This window comes from Primulina huaijiensis, chromosome 15 (assembly GCF_012295235.1).
Source record: "Primulina huaijiensis isolate GDHJ02 chromosome 15, ASM1229523v2, whole genome shotgun sequence".
Taxonomy (NCBI): Eukaryota; Viridiplantae; Streptophyta; class Magnoliopsida; order Lamiales; family Gesneriaceae; genus Primulina; species Primulina huaijiensis.
In genome coordinates, this window is record NC_133320.1 from 1,062,300 (window position 1) to 1,081,762 (window position 19,463).

General features: G+C 35.3%; 5 protein-coding genes across 8 annotated transcripts; 2 read left to right on the plus strand and 3 right to left on the minus strand.

Moving 5' to 3' along the window:
• The first annotated feature begins 2,145 nt into the window (after window positions 1-2,145).
• LOC140959782 (uncharacterized) lies at window positions 2,146-4,953 on the plus strand. Its single transcript, XM_073417796.1, has one exon. It carries the CDS (start codon window positions 2,200-2,202, stop codon window positions 4,675-4,677), a length of 2,478 nt encoding a protein of 825 aa, XP_073273897.1. The 5' UTR covers window positions 2,146-2,199; the 3' UTR covers window positions 4,678-4,953.
• An 11-nt stretch (window positions 4,954-4,964) lies between these two features.
• Window positions 4,965-5,907, minus strand: LOC140959783 (uncharacterized). Its single transcript, XM_073417797.1, has 5 exons — window positions 5,701-5,907; window positions 5,557-5,576; window positions 5,376-5,480; window positions 5,159-5,263; window positions 4,965-5,091 (listed from the first exon to the last, which is right to left on the minus strand). The coding sequence occupies exons 1-5, from the start codon at window positions 5,759-5,761 to the stop codon at window positions 4,966-4,968; spliced, it is 417 nt and encodes a 138-aa protein (XP_073273898.1). The 5' UTR covers window positions 5,762-5,907; the 3' UTR covers window position 4,965.
• Window positions 5,908-6,720: 813 nt separating this feature from the next.
• LOC140959643 (probable E3 ubiquitin-protein ligase RHY1A) lies at window positions 6,721-10,963 on the minus strand. 4 transcript variants are annotated; one of them, XR_012172032.1, is made up of 4 exons: window positions 10,465-10,842; window positions 9,299-9,489; window positions 7,588-8,205; window positions 6,721-7,116 (listed from the first exon to the last, which is right to left on the minus strand). XR_012172032.1 is itself a non-coding variant. In XM_073417573.1 (4 exons), exons 1-3 carry the CDS (start codon window positions 10,711-10,713, stop codon window positions 7,752-7,754), a joined length of 894 nt encoding a protein of 297 aa, XP_073273674.1. In that variant the 5' UTR covers window positions 10,714-10,841; the 3' UTR covers window positions 6,721-7,116; window positions 7,723-7,751. The 4 variants fall into 4 exon arrangements, 3 of the variants coding, with proteins under 3 accessions (XP_073273674.1, XP_073273675.1, XP_073273673.1); XM_073417573.1 differs by having other exon boundaries at window positions 7,723-8,205; window positions 10,465-10,841; XM_073417574.1 differs by lacking the exon at window positions 6,721-7,116 and adding an exon at window positions 10,928-10,963 and having other exon boundaries at window positions 7,465-8,205; window positions 10,465-10,764.
• Window positions 10,964-11,807: 844 nt separating this feature from the next.
• Window positions 11,808-14,053, minus strand: LOC140960394 (uncharacterized). The gene is made up of 2 exons (XM_073418645.1): window positions 13,814-14,053; window positions 11,808-13,204 (listed from the first exon to the last, which is right to left on the minus strand). Exon 2 carries the CDS (start codon window positions 13,191-13,193, stop codon window positions 12,174-12,176), a length of 1,020 nt encoding a protein of 339 aa, XP_073274746.1. The 5' UTR covers window positions 13,194-13,204; window positions 13,814-14,053; the 3' UTR covers window positions 11,808-12,173.
• Window positions 14,054-15,655: 1,602 nt separating this feature from the next.
• Window positions 15,656-17,423, plus strand: LOC140958508 (small ribosomal subunit protein uS14z/uS14y/uS14x). Its single transcript, XM_073415968.1, has 3 exons — window positions 15,656-15,888; window positions 17,071-17,170; window positions 17,247-17,423. Exons 1-3 carry the CDS (start codon window positions 15,827-15,829, stop codon window positions 17,253-17,255), a joined length of 171 nt encoding a protein of 56 aa, XP_073272069.1. The 5' UTR covers window positions 15,656-15,826; the 3' UTR covers window positions 17,256-17,423.
• Window positions 17,424-19,463: the final 2,040 nt, after the last annotated feature.

Genomic DNA, 19,463 nt, shown 5'->3' on the forward strand with positions numbered 1-19,463 from the left:
ATGAAAATCCACGTCAAACGGAAGTTTTTCCAGATCAATCTCCATTTAATTGTTGAAGACGATAACAATTTTTGCGTATGATTGCACAAATCGTTTGCGGAGTCTGAAACCCTAAAGAGGTTTAACTGGTTTTTTATTTGTTTGTTCCTTTCTAAAGGTTTAGCTGTTTTCCTTTAAATTGTCTAAAAAAAATGAAGAAATAAAGGAAAATTTTAAAAATTGCATTTTGAATTTTTTTTAAAGAGTATGTCTATTATGATAGGCAATGGATCTGATCCATATTTGTGATTTTAAAAAAATACTTTTAATATTAAAAATAATATTTATTTATAAGTAGATCGGATCAGACATTCCTCTCACAAAATTGATTATGAAATCATCTCACATGAATTTTTATGTTTTTTAAAATATAATAATTATGTAAGATTTATTTTATAATTCATATTAATCTTAATTTATATGAGAAATATTATATAAACAAAGAGTACACATTGGTATATGATTAGGTCTCTTGTAAGATAGTATCACGAATCTTTATATGTGAGACGGATCAACCCTATCGATATTCACAGTAAAAAGTAATATTATTAGCATAAAAAGTAATATTTTTTCATGGATGATCCAAATAAGAGATCCGTCTCACAAAATACGACTCGTGAGACCGTCTCACACAAGTTTTTGCCTTAGTATATTACCTTAGAAATTGAGAATAATTAAATTAATCGATTCAATTTGATCATTAGTGTAGAAGAACTTTAAATAATAGTTAAATAATTTTCAGTAAGTTAGAATGATGATGAATAGGAGGTCGAGCTTTGTCGAACGCTCTTTTTTGGGGCTTTGGACTTGGATGGACCCCCCGAGCTCATCAAATCCAACCTAATTTTAACATCGTGAGATCTTGATACCAACAAAGTCTTATCAGATCAGTTGTAAACTCCAAGAATTGTTACCACGTAATCCTCCACTTTAGCGTTTTTTACAAGAGCGAGAGTCGGAAGAACAACAATCCTCAGCTTTTCAGCCAAGTATTGACTTTTCTCAGCATTAAGTTTTATGAAACGTGTCTCAATATGTTGCTTTGCCAATATACCCAAGTGCTTGTCCATGACCTGGGAAGAAGGTACGTATCTATCAGAAATTAATTAATTTCTTAGCTCAAGACATTTTGCAGGTAATATACAGAAACAAGATTGATACTTTACATTCCGTTTTATCATACCAAAACATCATACCAAGAGCGAAAAATAGTTACCAGACTAGTGAACATTGTTCCTAGGACATGACCGTGAAACTCACTTAATTAATATGACATGGTTTCACTATTTAACAGATCTTAATAGCTAAATACACTCAAAAAGATGCATGAGTACACATGAACAGATCGTCAGGATCAGTCTGTGCCAAGAAACATTGTTAAGAAAAGAATAATTATGCTCCACAAGGAAGTGTGCCAAACACATAAGCAACATACACAAGCAACTGGTGAACTAAACACTCAATATCACAGCGAGGAAAAAACTGCTTGTCACTGATAGTTTTCAAAGCAGACAGTCCTCTAGCCGCAAACCTACTGAACTTGAAATATATTAATCATGATGCAGAGTTTACAGCCTTGAATTTCTACAACAAAAGTGCATTTCCATGGACTTTTGTTATACTTGCTATGTTTTCTGCCATTGGTGCAGAGTTTACAGCCTTGAATTTCTATAACAAAAGTGAATTTCTACTGAACTTGAAATATATAACAAAAATGTCGTGAATATGAAATTCATCATAACTTCGTTCTACCTGCTGAATCGGATTATCCATGGACGATTTGACGGTCTCTGGACAAGTGATTTGAGAGGGAATATTTCAAAATGAAAATAAAGTGAGAGAATGAATACATGCAGCTGAAGTTCAAGATTTGAGGAGCTTATTGGGTCGAATATTTATTGGATTACAGAATCGGTCCATTTTAACGAAATCCACGCCCAAAAAAATAATCAAGTTTGTGTTTGTGTTGGCAAAACATATTCTTTAATTAATTTCAACACAAAATGAAATTTTCATTCGATATCAAGAAAATAATTAAAATTAGTTTTGCTTCCAACTTTTTTTAAACAAAATTTGAAAATAATAAATGTATTAATCATTTCCCTTTTTTGATTGATCAATCATTTAGAAAAGCTCCACCCGTGTCTTTCTCCTGCACCAATGGCAGAAAACATAGCTCTCCCGCTTCTCCTCCCAAACCCACCACCGCCAAAACCCTTCTTCAACGACTCCCACCCCCACTCCTCCGCCGTCGTACGAGGACCCCCTCCGCAGACGTTGACTCCTCTTCTCACAGAATTGCTCCACCAGAATCCATCAACCTCCTCCACTTCCCCCGTACCACCTAATTCTCTGAACCTGCCTTCCTCCGTCCCCAGACCACGATATCGCATTGGCAAGCACCGCGACGCGAACAAGGGAAAACCCTGGTTCCTCCACCACCACCTCTCCCATCAAGGTGAGCTTACACTTCGATCCCTTACTGACCATGAATTCAACATTCAAAACCTTGACCAGGTGTTAGTTACTTTGCTTGATTCCCATACGCGACAGAATGGATTTTCGGAAGTGTTTATGGGAGATTTTTCGTCTGATGTTTTGTGTATAATTAAGGCACTTGGGTACCATAGAAAATGTGACCTGGCTTTAAGTGTGTTTGTGTGGATTAAGAAACGTTGTGATTCGAAAGATTTAATAAAAGGGTCTGTTGTGGCTGTGATCATTAGTATGTTAGGCAAAGAAGGTCGGGTTTTGGAAGCGGCTTCTTTGCTTTATGAATTGCAGAAAGATGGATTTGGAATCGATGTTTATGCTTATACATCTATGATATCAGTTTATGCAAGGAATGGTAGGTACAGGGAAGCTGTGATGATTTTCAAGAAAATGGAGGAGGAAGGGTGCAAACCTACTCTAATCACATATAATGTGATTTTGAATGTATATGGGAAAATGGGCATGCCTTGGAATAAGATCGTGACAGTTTTTGAAGGAATGAAGAGTTCGGGTGTTGTTCCTGATTCTTATACGTACAACACTGTCATAAGTTGTTGTAGACGGGGATCTTTGTACGAGGAAGCAAAAGGGACTTTTGAAGAGATGAAATTGGCTGGATTTGTGCCAGATCAAGTTACATATAATACACTACTTGATGTTTATGGTAAGTCCAGGAGACCCAAGGACGCAGTGGAAATTTTGAGGGAGATGGAGTTTAATGGGTTTTCCCCAAGCATTGTGACGTACAATTCTCTCATTTCTGCTTATTCCAGGTACGGTTTGTTGGAGGAGGCTATAGAGCTAAAAGCTCAGATGCTCGAGAAAGGGATTATGCCAGATGTGTTCACATATACTACTTTATTGTCAGGATTTGAGAAGGCAGGGAAGGATGAGTCGGCATTTAGGGTGTTTGAGGAGATGCGGAGTTCAGGTTGTAAGCCAAATATATGCACTTTCAATGCACTGATTAAAATGTATGGAAACCGAGGAAAATTTACGGAAATGATGAAGATATTTGATGATATAAAGGAGTGTGGATGTACCGCGGATATTGTTACGTGGAACACCCTTTTGGCTGTGTTTGGGCAGAATGGGATGGATACCGAAGTGTCGGGTGTGTTCAAAGAAATGAAAAGATCGGGTTTTGTGGCGGAGAGGGACACTTTTAACACCTTGATCAGTGCTTATAGTAGGTGTGGATTCTTCGACCAGTCCATGGCCATCTACAAGCGAATGTTAGAAGCAGGGGTAGCTCCTGATCTTTCCACTTATAATGCCGTTTTGGCAGCTCTGGCTCGGGGAGGACTGTGGAAACAATCTGAAAAGGTCTTTGCTGAAATGAAAGATAGGCAGTGCAAACCTAATGAGCTGACTTATTGTTCTTTGCTGCATGCTTACTCTAATGGGAAAGAAATTGAGAAGGTACATAATCTTGCCAAAGACATATGTTTGGGTGCAATTGAACCTCATGCTGTGCTCTTGAAAACACTCGTTCTAGTATATAGCAAGAGTGACCTGTTGAAGGAAACTGAACAAGCTTTTCTAGAGCTTAGAAACAGAGGTTTTTCTCCAGATATCACCACATTAAATTCCATGGTTTCCATATATGGCAGAAGACAAATGATTGATAAGGCCAACAGAATTTTGAGCTTTCTGGAGACAAGAGGGTTCACACATAGTTTGACAACTTACAACAGCTTGATGTACATGTATAGTCGATCCGTAAATTTTGTGAAATCTGAAGAAATACTAAGGGATATGTTGTCAAAAGGAATGAAACCGGATATCATTTCATACAATACGGTAATATATGCATATTGCAGGAATGGGAGAATGAGAGATGCATCACGGGTTTTTCTTGAAATGAGGAAATCTGATCTCATCCCCGATGTTATCACATACAATACTTTTGTTTCAAGTTATGCAGGCGAGGCAATGTTTGTCGAGGCCATCAATGTGATCCGGTATATGATCAAGCAGAAGTGCAAACCAAATGAGAGCACGTATAATTCTATCGTAGATTGGTACTGTAAGCTCAGTCGAAGGGACGAGGCTATAAACTTTGTCAGCAATCTTCGGGCACTCAATCCCCATGTTTCTACCGAGGAAGAATTTAGACTATCAGAAAGATTAAAGATGAAGTGACAATGTGTTCCTTATAGCTCGAAAAGATGTTACCAATTCTTGACAGATTCAAACGTGGGATCATTGAAAACTAAAATATACTGAGGTATGTATAGTGTTTTTCGAACAAGTAGGTATGTAACTGTAGCACATCATAGATAGTAGATGGTCCAAGATCGTTGTACGCATTTGGTAGCTCATCAAATTGTAATTCGTCCCATCTTGAAGTCACGAGATTCATTACAAAATACCTGTTTCATGGCTTTCTACGATGGGGCCATAGAAATGTTTTGATAATGGCATGGGATGTTAAACCTTGGACGGTAGCAAGGCTAATTCCACATCAGAAACTTTAACGTCGACGCATACTCCAGTTGAGACGGCAAGTCTTGCTGCAAATTGATGTTTACACCGAAAATGAATGTGAGAAATCAACTCCGCGGGGAAAAAAATGGACGAACAAGAAAATTAACAAAAAACAAAAATTGTCTATATCTTACACAGAGTTGTTCCCTCGGTTCACCACATCATAGAAGAAAGAATAACAAGCACAATAGGGTTCTGCATAGCACAAATATTCCTCCTTTCTCCGAGATTCTCCCACAACATGTTCGATATATAGGATTTGCAGAAGATCTGAAAGCCTTGTATTACTCTTTTTCACGGTACCCAGCTCAATCAAAATCAGTGAAAATCAATAAATAAAGTACTACAGACACCTGAAAAATGGAGCGACCACTGGGCTCACCGGAGATCCTCTTGACACCCCTTTGATCGACAATATTGGTCGCGCTCTCGAAATTCTTCCCGAACAAGAAATGCAACTTGGGGCGTTATTATACAAATTAAAGACAATCCCAACGCTCGGAGTTGCAAAAATAGGAGTAGTAATCGTTACACTGCCAGCTGATCATCAGTTACTGCTCCCATTTTCCATCAGCGTCGTCAAATTTTGATAAACCCAACGAAAATTCAACACAGGAAGTTGAGGACGGAGAAGATATATATTGGCATTATTATTGTGAACTAAAATGGAATATAGACCTATGCGATTGGATTCGATATCCTTCCACACCGATTCTGCCACCAGATCACAAGTGCTCATTCTCGATGGTTTCTGTTCTGCAGGAAAGCTTCTCGAAGGTCACGCAATTAGTTTCTGTTTTGCGTCTCTGTACACTCATGCATAACCCCTTTCTCAGAAAAATAATAAATTTACATATAAACATATTTAAATGCAGTTATATATTGAAATTTATGAAGTGAGACATTTTTTAAATATTATTATTATTATTTATTGTAAAATATTTTGGTCATTGTTTAAAGTGAAAAAAACTATATTCTGTTTTTAGATTTTATATCATTCGATGGTTTGGTTTATTTTTCCTAGCAGTAAAGATGTATATTTCCGTCAAAAGTAATATAATTATTTATATAATATTCTTCATTTTATTATTAAACAAATTGGTTTCTCATCCTGAGGAATCATATCGTAGATTAATATTTAGATATAACTCAATCTCAAAAGCTAGTTAAATAAATGAATATTACTCAAGTCCATATATGCAACTCTCAATGACTTAATTCGGCCGATTTGAGACATTTAACACACATTCTCAATCCTCAGAATGAACATTTCACGTCTCGGAATGAACATCTGGAACGAGAAGTTTACAAGATGTTATCGGGTGGTCCACAGGATAGTCACACGTAACAGTTGATCTTGACAATAATACCATTTTAAGATTGAGACTTGAGCATAACTTAATCTCAAAAACTAGCTCAATGGGTGAGTCTTGTATATAACTAAATCAATATCAAAAACTATTTCAATGAAAGAGGATCATCTAAATCCACATATAGAGCTTCAAGTGCTTAATTCGATCAATGTAAGATATTTAACATATCATCATATAAGATATCATTTTAAAAAAACATAAAATTAAGTAAAAGATTTTAGATGGAGGCATAAAATGACCCAAAAACATTAACTAAATACATGAACATAAACTTCAAACTATCACAGCAAGAAATACTCTCTTGACGGCAAGAGCTAGATGAATAGGACAACCAAATAACAAAAAGAACGTGTATTTGATGCCAAAACTAGCTCAGTATACAAACTGAAATGTACACAAAGAGTTCAATCATATGTTCAACTATCAGGCTCTCTATAAGAAGACATGGTCAATATGCAACCGTTGATAGGCATTCCTCGATGGGAAAAACCTTGTCACCTGAACTCTCAACTACTTCATCTGAGTTACAAGAACACAAGTCAATGGGAAGAACTTTATTTTTATTGATATTTGAAGGGTTGTGATGATCGAGATAAAAGATTATAATAGTTATGTCGTCGTGGAAATGCCGTCTGGTTCCCTTCTCGGTCTTCAGAATGTATTTATACCTCTTTTCTTTCTTTTTAGAAGCAGCTTGAAGTGCAGCTGCATTGGCTATTCACTGCAAAAAAATCATAAGAAGATGAGTCCGTAGCTCACTTGAGAATCCATGGAATGATTCATGGGCGTTGTAAAAGTGAAATCTCAACCTAAATAAAAAAAATCAAGACAGCTAAAGTCTTTGAAGTATAGAATACGGGTAAGAATGCCATATGGCATAATTCAAAACTTTTGTACGAAAGATAGCTTGTCGTTGTAGAAAAAGACAGTTCTGGTTGTGATTGGATTAAGAATGTAGATGCAACCTAATTTCTAATGATAATCAAAGTAAGAATTCAGCATATGCATGAAAATTCATGACCGAAACAATGCAAATCACAAGGAGAGCGTAAATGAGATTGATTCAATGTTGGTGACCCAATAAAACAAGGCCCTTGATTTGTATCAAAAAAATGCAACCAAGATGACCTCAATTCTAACTTGCAGACAACTATAAGAAATTTACAACCGCTCAGGAAGGAAGTGAGCTTACGGATCTTGGACATTTAAACACACGAATCATTTATTTTTTTTGAAACATTCGAACCATGTAATTTGTTTCACTTGGGTAGATTGTGGGACATCGAGAAAACTGCTGACTAATTGTAAACTTTCTGCTAGTACTCACGTAGGATGTAAGCCCGATGAACATTGGAGTCAACGACTACAGCTCAATCGCTCAACATATTTGACTCCATCCGCATTTACAATAATGCCCCTACGGCAATATGGGCACTCTCCACAGGTTCGGACCCATGGATCCAAGCAGCAAACATGGTACCTATGAGCACAAGGCAGGAGAATCAGCTCATCTCCCTCCAAGAAACTCTCTAGACATATGCTGCATTCCGTTATTTTACTCGATGTGTCTTCTTTGTCACCTTCCTCTAGCACATGGAACACCTCAATGCGCAAACTGTTCAGTGCTTCTTGTGTGAGTCCTGGAGGTTTATTGCTCGTTAGTCGGCTGATGGAATCAGTTACAGATGTCAGTGTGGCTAGCCAGTCTCTAGATATATCTGTTTCCCCATCTTCAGCGTCAATGAGTCTGAGCACATCGCCGATTACCGTTTCACTACGGTGGTCAATTTGGGAATTCCAATTTCTCTGCCTACAAATAAAAGAGTGATAAGTTATCCTATTGCCAGAAATTTGGAGAGAATTTCAAATGGATATAAAATTGGCTCATCTCCAGACATCAGTTGATCAAAGGATTTAAACGAATGAAATAGAGTGCATAATTGTATTACTCAAACTTGGGAGGTAATATTAAAAAATATATGAACTATACACAAAATACATAACACAATTTATTTTTGATATGAAATTTTGGTCAATTTCTATAAGAAGTTAGTAGTATGCTTGCTTTTAGCTAACAAGAACATAAGCATGAATGAGAGTGCCACCAGATTTTTGCATGTGGTAGGATGTGCTGCTGCAGAGGAAAGAAATTAAGATGCATCTGAGCATTTGGATTAGGGAGGCAAGTAAGTTGAGAAGCTCGCTAACTACCCACTCGAAGCTCGGCTTAAGTTTGCTTCTAAATGAGTTCAAATTAAGATCGAGTACCTCAAGCTCCCCCTTGAGTCTACCATGAGCAGTAATATCTTAGGGTCAATCCCCTTGGGCATTCAAGTTCAAGTAATAATTTTTTCACATGTTGTTTTAATTACTTTTTTGCTTTTAGTTTGATCATAAAATTCAAACTATTTTTGTAAATAAATTATCAAGCTCGAGTTACTCAATAATTACTCGAGTTGAGCTCGAATTAGGAAATCCTTGCTTGGTTGAGGTCGATCTGTCGACCAGTATAGAGCTACCCCACTAGTTGGGATGCTGGGAGGAAAACAGGAGGAATAAAATGTAAATCAAAGGAATAAGAAATGCAGTGATGGTGAGAAATTAAACTAAATGGTTATGCAACGATAAGGACAAAAACAAGGTAAAAAAGTATTGAAGAAGTGAAAAACAGTCACGAAGGATAGAAGGGGCAGGGACCTGGCTACTCGTATAACAAGAAAGAGAAGAAGATTAATAGGACATAGTGCAGAAAAAGAAAAAATAATGATCTCTTATACTTCACAATTTGATATGGTTTTGTTGGAATTAATAATGGATTCTCTCCGAGGCAGCAATAGAATGACCAATATAGTGCATAGTAAAAATATTTGGTCGTGCCATTTACGTCGTCACTACTATCTGACCTGCTACCGGGAAGAGTGACACCTCTCAACCTGTGTACAAGCCGGTCTCTAGCAAGAAGCACAGGTCCAGGAAGTCTGTCATTCCCGCTGAATTGCACCCTATCTAACACATTGCTTTGACTTCCAGAATGTATAGCATTTCCTGAAGCAAATTGATGGCCACCAAGTTCAGGCCTAATAAACTCACGATCCTGAGCAATTCAAGAAGAATAAACTGAGAACGGCAGAAAGGACTGATCTGGGCGGACATGAATAATTAGTAAAGAAAGCGCAAAATGTCATTGATCCCCAGAGAAAACTAGACCTTGAGCATCAAAATTTCAGTTTTCCTGACACGGTTTATGATTCCAACTCAAAAGTTCGAAAGGATCAATAGCAAGAGACATTATAGTACAATTTTTCTTGCTACTTAAGCAGCCCAATTACCAAATCCATCTTCGTGGTTTGGCTCGTACATAATAAATATTTTTTATCTAACAAGTTACAACCGTGAATGCATTAGGCACGCAGGAACAAAAAGCAGCCGTCGTAATCAAGTTTAATCGGCAAAAAGGTACATAATGTACTTCAGCCTAACAATATCAGAAATTGAGGTACAAGGGAATCAAACTGCTGGTGAGTCCCTATGCCAAAACGCTCATTTTTAAGCAAGCTCGAATAAAGTTCACATAGCCCAAGTACCTTCTTGAGTCAAACTAAAGTATTTTAGTTCCCGTTTCGGGCATTTGTCAGAGTGGCAGAGCTCAAGTTATAAACTTTCAATAATATATTTAAATTACAATAGATACATTCAGAAACTCAAACTTTAGCTCAACAATTTCTATTCGATGAAGCTTGATTACAGACCTTCTTTCAAATTGAGCTAGAGAAGGGTGCTGCTGGAGATTTGGTTTCTCTAAAATGGTAAAGATAGTAAATCGGACAATAGGAAGAGAGCATAATTTCAATTTAGAACTAAGCCAAAGGACATGCCTAATATGGAAGCTACGAGCTAACTTAAAGCCAACTGGGATATATTTTGCCCACTTTAATCAACGGAAAAAGGCGAAATCATCACATAAATATGAAAGAGACTTGCAACTTCTTTAAAAATGCAAATATACATGCTGAATAAATAAAATTAAAGTCGGTCCCTCTTATCATACAAAAACGAACTTAAACCTCACCAGAAGGGAATGGGAAGAGCGATGGAAATGGGATTGCCTGGAATGATGAGGAACAAGGCGCCGCGGATCGCAGACGTCGTGGTCGGTTCTATCACGACGCGTGTTAGTGCTGTGATGGTGCGAGCTGGGTGGATAGCGGCTGCGGCGGCTGCCCCGATCAACGGGCGAATGAGAGCTGACGTCAAATGGGTCCGAATTCCGACCGAAACGCGACCTCCTAGTGTAGAATAACTCCGAAGCGCTCGTCATACAAATTCGACGACCGCCGGAAAAGCAAAGAGATCTTCACGCGGTGGATCGCTATGTTAATATCCCAGCAAGACGAGAATTAATATACATGCACGTCGACAAACTGGAGAAACGTACACACACAAAATTAATCGCATTACAATTTCTTGGAAATTTCGAAATTCCTAAGAAAAGAAAAAAGAGAGCCTGAATAACTGATGGGCCAAGGCGATACCTTCGAGGAAAAAGCAGAGCAATAACGGAGCAGCAGAGGATGGGATAGTGCAGTATCTATCTTTCCTTCTTTAATCATATTATGCATTATATTAGTCATATATAAAAAACAAAATAATATTCTCATAATATTTTTTTCAATATTAATATTTCTATCTCTTAATAACTATTTATATTTTGCAAATAAAATTCTTTTAAAAATATATTTTTCTCATAATTTTTATTTTTATGTTTCGTAATTTTATTGTTTATTGTTTGTTGTTAATAATTTACATTCATTTTTACGCATTAGTAACTTAATTTGGTTGTTTTTAAAATTTTATATTTTTATGATTAATTAATTTCAAATCAAATTATTAAAATTTTATAATTAATATTTCAAAAATTATAGAAAATCAAAATTTTATTATTTAATTGAAATATAAAATAATTAAATCATTTAAGAAATTAAAATAATAATAATAATAAACACGCGGCACAGCTACATGTGAAGCACAATTTGGAATTGCTCTAATTCAGCTTTGATTTTGGTGTTGGTTTTGGGAGGTTTCCCAAAAAAACCATGTAGGAACATGGAGGTCAAAGTCTTGCAATCCATGGTGGTCGGATATTCGCATCAAATGAAGAAGACGAACAGGTAGGAAGGCGACATAGTAATGAATATTTCACTACATTCTATAATCTATACAGAACCTTCTGTGCTAATATATCTCTATTTTTAATTAATAAACAATAATAATAAATCGAGACATTCGGTATAGATTACATTTTTTAACATATTTATTAACAATCTGGGATATGGGGACTTCTGACGTAGAACTGAGTTTGGTGGGCATGGGAATCTTCCCACGTATAATAATTAATAAACAAAAGACATAATATCTCAAATATTTCTCTGCAAAAAATTCGTGTCTGCTGATGTTAAATCACTAAAATATTATTGTACATCATATATAACTCGAAAAACAATGCTCAAAACCCAGAAACTAAGACACGCTGAACACTGTCAAATGTGTGAAATCCCCTACTTTAATGATTTCCCTTTTTAACAACTAACATAGGTAACATCTGTACGAAGAGACAAGGTACCTTGCCCGAATCTTGACTTTTTTCCCTCGGGCAATGCTTGGAGATACTGAGTTAAAATTCGACGATGAAGTTGGATCATCTCTGAATGGATTAGCCAACGGGAACTTTTTTGAAACTAATCTAAATAAGCCGTCTGTGTGGCGTCACTGGTGAGCTGTTTACTTCTCTAGGGCGTAAGTGCAGATCTTTTCAAGGTGTGTAGGCCAGTCGTCCCCAAGTATACGAGGATTTGACTCCATTGCAACACGGAAATCCAACATGCTTGCAGAAGTTGGACGTAGCTGTCTTGGTGTGAATCTTCCTTGCAAGATTCCGCTCGTAGCAGCGATCATTCGACCATTCGAGTGTGATCTAGCAACTCCTAGACATGGTTCGATCAATCTCTTCAAGAAAATATCCAAACTATTGTTTATCAAGTTAACGCAATCTAACGAAATTCCAACTCCCTCTGAAGCCAACTTTTCCCGCAGATGACTCGTTAAAGATCTGGTATCGGGCAACTCAAAACTACTTTGACATGTCTCTGCGAAATTTATACGCTTAAGAGCAAGAGGGACATTTGGAGAAGCACCATTATTCTGAAAGACACCGAGTGGGGCAGTGATATCACCCCATCTTCGAAATCTTGTGCTTCCTGCAACTTGGTTCACCTCTTCCCCATCGTCAACCAAAGGCCTACTATTGAGAGATTGCAAATCTTTCCCATTTGGTTGTTCTTGTGTCACTACTGTTTCTTCAACCGTGAGACTTGGGCTCTTACCCAAAGGCCCGAGAGGACTTGGACGATCCCGAAACTTACGATCTCTATTAACATGAGACCGACACTTGCGGGGAGACTGAAGCAACATATCACCATAAAGAGACTTTGCACAATATTTCTGGTAACCACTGGAAACTTTAACTCCAAGCCCTTCAACTTTCCTAGGCTTTTGAGGAGGAACTTTAGCATGACAAGCATTCTGGAGTATGGATTGAATGAGCTGATTATGAAGGGACAAATTCTCTCTTCCAATTGTCTCTATGCAGCTTTTATCAAAATCAGCCTTGTTAACCTTAAAGCTGAGAAACTTCTCCAGCTGATCAAAGTAGTCATCCGCTCTTTTTGGCCCAATTTTTCTGTAGATAAAATCCTTAAGCTTGAGTGTGTCCACTCGACTAAAATGGAGGCTAGCCACCATTTTAGCTTGAACTGTTTAATATCCAATACACCAAATCCAAGTCAAAACTCAAGAGAATAATATCTAATCAATATAAATCTCCAGTCACTTCGAAAAATGAACGCACAAGATTCAGGATTATGATGCCATATCGAACGCAAAACACAATTATGCACAAATATCATCTACAATGCAATTAAAAACACAAAATTATACACATCATAGAGAAGGATCACTGTATCAACAACTTGCAATCAACACCAAACACTTGAAGCACCGGGAATTTGTTGTTCGAGAAAAAATAATTAAATTTTCAATCATGACTACCAAAAACCTCAACTTTCATCATCAAATCGCAAGGGACAGTGTTAGATCGAACTTTGCAGAAACATCAGCTTCGAACAACACCGCAAGAAAATAAATAAAGAAAATCAGATCTAAAACCAAAATTCTTGAAATCAATTCACACCAATTTAACACAAACAATACCTACTGGGACAAAGACCCAGAAATAGAAATAAAAATTAAAAATTTTTGAATCATGATACAAACCCAGTTCACATTTGGACGAGAAAGTAAAACCCAGAAATCGATTTGAATTTTCCAAGAAAATTAGGGTAAACAGCGAGAGAGAGATTGACCTGAATGGCAGAAGTTCAAATTGAGCGTGAAGTTCCCAACTTTCCTGTTTGATCAAAGCCTGAGTTACTATTATGGGTTGAATTTGTCTCTAAAGTCTGACCTGAGAGACATAACAAAGCCAAACACCAACTTTATTGGTCCGTTTGATCATCCTCTTAGGTTCGTACACAGGGAAATCTGATGAGTACAGAGGGCTGGATTACATAAGGCTCTGTTTGGTTCTATGCTTTTGACTACGGTTGGAGTAGTTCTATTTTTTTCCCTCTTATAAACTCAAGAGTGATTGTGAACTAGTTTTCATACAAGGTCATTGACTCGAATTTTCAAAAATTTACAAAAATAATAATAATATTTTTAGTCAAAACATTTAACTTCGTTTCAACCGACTGAGGTAGAATTAATTCGATTATAGATAGAATGAAAATTTATTATTATATTTTTTTTTATGACGTGAGAATATGCGATCCTCTAAGTAATTCTATGAATTAACGCAATAACATGTAAATCATGTTTAGCTCCGTAAACTACTTTAAACTAATCATGTTTGTATCCTTGTTTTCCATGTGAAGGAGATGATGCACAGCAGGAGAAGCTAGAGTGTGAGCATCGTGCATGTGATCTACAAGGGGATGCTTCAATGGAAAGAGAGACTAGACCTATCTTTCCATTCGAATTTGCATCCAAGAGTGTTTCGTACTGATATGTCGTCAGAGTATTGAAAAGAGAGCAAAGAAAATCAATGGCAGAAATAGTAGTCTAAACGAATTGAGATAAACATTTTGTTCGATAGATCGTGATTTTTAATATTTTATTAATATAATTATATATTACATATATATACATTTCAAACATTTCGTACTTTTGAGTTTTTGAATCTTTAATTTCAAACTTTACTAGTCGAACAATAGTTCGAATAGATCGCAAATAGGTTTGAAGAATTCGAGCCAAAACTCGAGCAAAAAAATTAAAAAAAGTTCGAGTTTCGAATCAGTGTCGAACTCGAATATACTTAATTCGAATCTTAAATTATTACTAATATTCGTCTTGATTTTGTTCGTTTACACTCTTAGACATAACCAAAAAAGGTCAGCACACAAGTGAGCTCGAGCCCTTCTAAATTAGTATTTGCAAATTCTTTAAAAAATCATTACTAATTTTTCTTTTACAAAGTTGCAAAACTTTATAAAGAAAAAATCGATAATCATTTTTCAAAGCATTTGGAAACACTATCTAAATCATTTTAGAAGCTCATGTAAAAAAATTTTTATGACGTGGGGATCTACACATGTTATCATTCAGTATGTACTGGGTAAATTTTTGGACTAAGACAATAGCTTGCAAAGTACGCTAGCTAGATAAACTGCAGTTGACAAGTCGTCATGCGCGACTAACTCATCCAATAAAGTGTTGTTAGAAAGAGTCGAACTCCTGATCAATTCATCGGTCAAATACTCATATAATCTATCAACTCGGACATCCCAATGGGAGTAAGTTCATGTAAATTTTTTTATATATATATAAAGAAACATATGAGTTCTTATTTGCGGGCGAAGCATTAATTATTATAAATAATTTTTTATAAATAGTGTGGTTTTCAGCACGATAAATCTTTGTGTAAACTGTAGAATGTAATTATCTTAGAATAACATGTAAATCAATATCATATTTTAAAAAGCTATGATAATAAGAGATTGAGTTCAGATGTTGCGCTTAATGTGTTACATTAATGAATATATCATGAGTAATTTTGGAAATTAGAATTTAATTATTAATCCGTTAAGAATTAAATGGGCCAATAAAAATAAAGGATAATAAATTTTAGATAAATGGGCCACAGCCCTTTGGGCGAAGGTCTGATTCCAAGTCAAAATTAGGGTTTTGACTTTTAGGGCCGCCAGAGTCGCCCAATATAACTCCCTTTCTTCCTTCAGATCCTTGCAAAAAGCTTCTAGTGGTACCTCTGAAGAGTATTCAACGGCTTCTGAAAGTTTAAATCGTTCGAAAAGAGCAAAATGGGACACTCCAACGTCTGGAATTCTCACCCCAAGACCTACGGGCCTGGATCCCGCACTTGGTATCTTTATCTTTATCCAAATTTCACTTTTTTTCCTCTTTACATTTATTTTACTTTGATTACTGCTGTAATGGCGCATGATTTTTCGTCTTTGATTCGCTTTTCTGTACAAGTATTTGTGTGATGCGCTGATCTGACCTGTGAATTTTGGATTGGTTGAATTGGACTGATTGTCTGATTAGGTTTTATGCTATCCGTTTTGTTTTGTTTAAAGTTTTATGAAATAAAAACTATGCTGAGTGTTAAATATAAGAGTAAAGTAAAAACTTCTTATTGATTTTGTCGTTTGTTTTCATCTTGAGGCTTTATAGCAAAGTTGGGATCTTCACAGGGATGACATGTTGATTTTTTTGTGGTTTCATGTCCCTTTTGGTGCGTAGTTATATGTCCGAAAGTAATTTATTTACATGTTTTGAAGGCCGTTCACTAATTCTCTAGCTAATTTTGAGTACTTTTTTTGTTGTTTTGAGCTGGTTTACCTTTTATTCTTCATTGTTATGTCATTAATGCTGTATTGGCTTCCAATTTAGAACTATGTTACACATAGTTATGTGAGATAATAAGGTGTGGTCACAGCTCATATATTGATCGTTAGTTATTTCATTTGATTATTGTTTACTCAATTTGACACTCTATTTATGCTGGGTTGCGTGAAATGGTAAGGTGTGGTCTGTGATCTTTGGTGGCAGCCTTGTTTTGGCTTGGTTCTTTGCATCAGTTGAATATCGCAAGTTTTTGTTACGCCCTTGTTACATCTTTAGCTGTGCAATAAATTACGGGAAGTGTACCGGCCCCTTTTTCTTGTTTTATATGTTCTTATTACTTCATTAGTATTTTATGCTATGAATACCATATAAAATGGTTTTCTTCATGCTGAAATTTTACCTCTTAGTTGATCTGAGGTGAAAGCAATTGTGTTATCGCAAGAGCTCCCAAGCATGTTAATCACTTCAGAGCCCCTTTTAGTTAATTGAGTCTTATTCAGCCAATAATGAATGCCACTCTAACGAGTATTAGGTTCATTCTTACCATCTTGGACTGAAATAACAAAAGGCTCGATTTGTTTTTGGAACCACAATTCAGTTTCACATCAACTCATGATTCTGTTATCAAGTTTTCAACTGCTTAAACTTCTTCCTTTTGTTAGTTTTAAATTTTATTTGGGTTTTGGGCTTTTGGCAGTCGTGTGTGTGGGAACCCCCATGGTATAATCAGAAAGTATGGCTTGATGTGCTGCAGACAGTGCTTCCGCAGCAACGCCAAGGAAATTGGATTTATCAAGGTAGATTTACTCGTGTGCAATGTTTTGTTTGAAATTGACATGACTACTTGTGATTTACCTGAAATCTTGTTTGCAGTACCGTTGAATCTATGGTAAGTTGCTGGGAGAGGACTGCTTCGGCACAGAACTTTTCAAGAACCCTATGGGAATTATTGTTTTGATTTTGTAATGCAACTTGAAATAGTTTGTTAGTCTTACATTCTGCTATTTTGTGTTCATACTAAACGGTTTGCTATCGTATTGCATATTTTTTTATCATTTGCATTTTAATCCATCGTCTCGATGTAAACCTGCCAGACGAATTGGTTGAAAACACTATGTTTGTCCCAAATCTTGACGAGTGACTTAGAACCAAGACATGGTTACGAAATGATGCGATATGTTTATGTTATTAGGAGTATAAACTAAATGAATCGAGTCGAATATGACAAATATTTAAAATCTTGAATTATTTCTATTCGAGTCTAAAAATTTTGATTCGAATTCGGTCCGAATTAAAATTCGAGTTCAGTTCAAAAAATTTGAACATGTTTGTGAATTATTCAATATATTACTTGAAAATTAGTATTGAGAAGTCCCAAAATTGATTTAATATATAATTATTTATATTAATAAAATATTAAGACTCGCGAATTATCAAACAAAATAATATGCGTTTGAGCTCGGTTCGGAAAAAGTTTGAACATTTTAGTTTGACTCGAATTCGATAAGCTCGGATATGAATTAAATACTTTTAAATCAGCTCGAAAAGCTCACGAACTGGCTTAGTTCGTTTTCGCTCTTATATATGATACCAAATGCCAAAGAAAAAGAACGGTTTTTTAAGAATAAAAATAATTTCAGTACTCTCTCTTCCGATAAATGGACATCGTCATCTCAGCAGTTCTCATGTAGGTGTCCGTAGTGGGTGAGAACGAAATTCTCTGCTCCACTTGTGCTCCAAATCGTGTTATATTTCGCTCAAACAAGTCTTGTTTGTACAAATTAATAAAAAAATAAATAAAGCACTAGAAATACACAGAAATCATCTGTTCCACTTGATCCTCAAAACCGTTACACTTTGCTCAAACAAATTTATTTTTTTGTACGAATTATTAAAAATTAAAACGTATTAGACATTTTATATAAACAAAATACAGTAAATCAAATAACAAGGCATTAGATTAACATTTTTTCTTAAAAACAAAGAATTTAAAAAATGATATCCATAAACGATTAAAATAATTTATTATTGTTTTTTAAAATATGAATTGAATTTTTGTAGGTGATATATTGTATTTTTTTTATATATAATGTTAGTGCGTTTAATTTTTAATAATTCATATAAACAAAACTTATGATTATTACTTTTATTTAAATCTATTTAAAAAAATGTCCACAGTTTTTTTTTTTTTCGGGATTGATAATTCTTTGACAAAAACAAAGTATTGTGGAGAAAAAGAGAAAGTGAATAGGTTAGGCACTATGATTCTTTCTTGGATCATCATGTGGGTTATGGCCTAACTAATTACTTTTATTATTTACCAAACACTACTTAATGATGGTTTAACGGATGTATAACATTTTAACTAAATTCATTCAAACAACTCACATGGCCTCTAAATCTATTTCTCCAGCTACCTTTGATTTGTTTTTTTCTACCAAATAAATCTAAAGTCCAATGTAATTAAATCAATGCATAAACAAGTTTAAATGTTGTAAAAATTGGATAAACTGAGAGATATAGGTATCAATTGTGGTTCCCTGACATTCATTTTCAATTAAAAATAGAGGTATGAGCTCGATCTCATGTGATAGCGAAAAAACTCACACACACGTATGATAAAAAAATTAAATTAATCGTGACTATTTTATATTATTATATTATAATACCCAGAAAAAAAACACGATAAATAGAGATGTTTTTATTCTCCAGTCAATTTATTATAGTAATGTCACATGGAACCTAAATTTCTGAAATAAATATATCCATCGATTAGACAACGATTTATGTATTCCACCAAACAGACTTTAGGTCGCTAGTTTAGATCAAAATTTAAAATATTAGTAATAACTGCATAAAAGGACAGACAAGGACTCCCCGTTTTTTTTTTTTTACTAATATTAATTAATTTGCTAAAATTGCAGGAGATAAATAAATAAATTTAAATCATGAAACTTTTTTTTTTTAAATTTAGTACTTAAATAAACAATAACATATAATAACAATTATATTTACACAAAACTTTTATGACACTGGTCTTACGAGTCAATTTTGTGAGACAGATTTCGTTACGAGAAAGTTTTTTTTTTT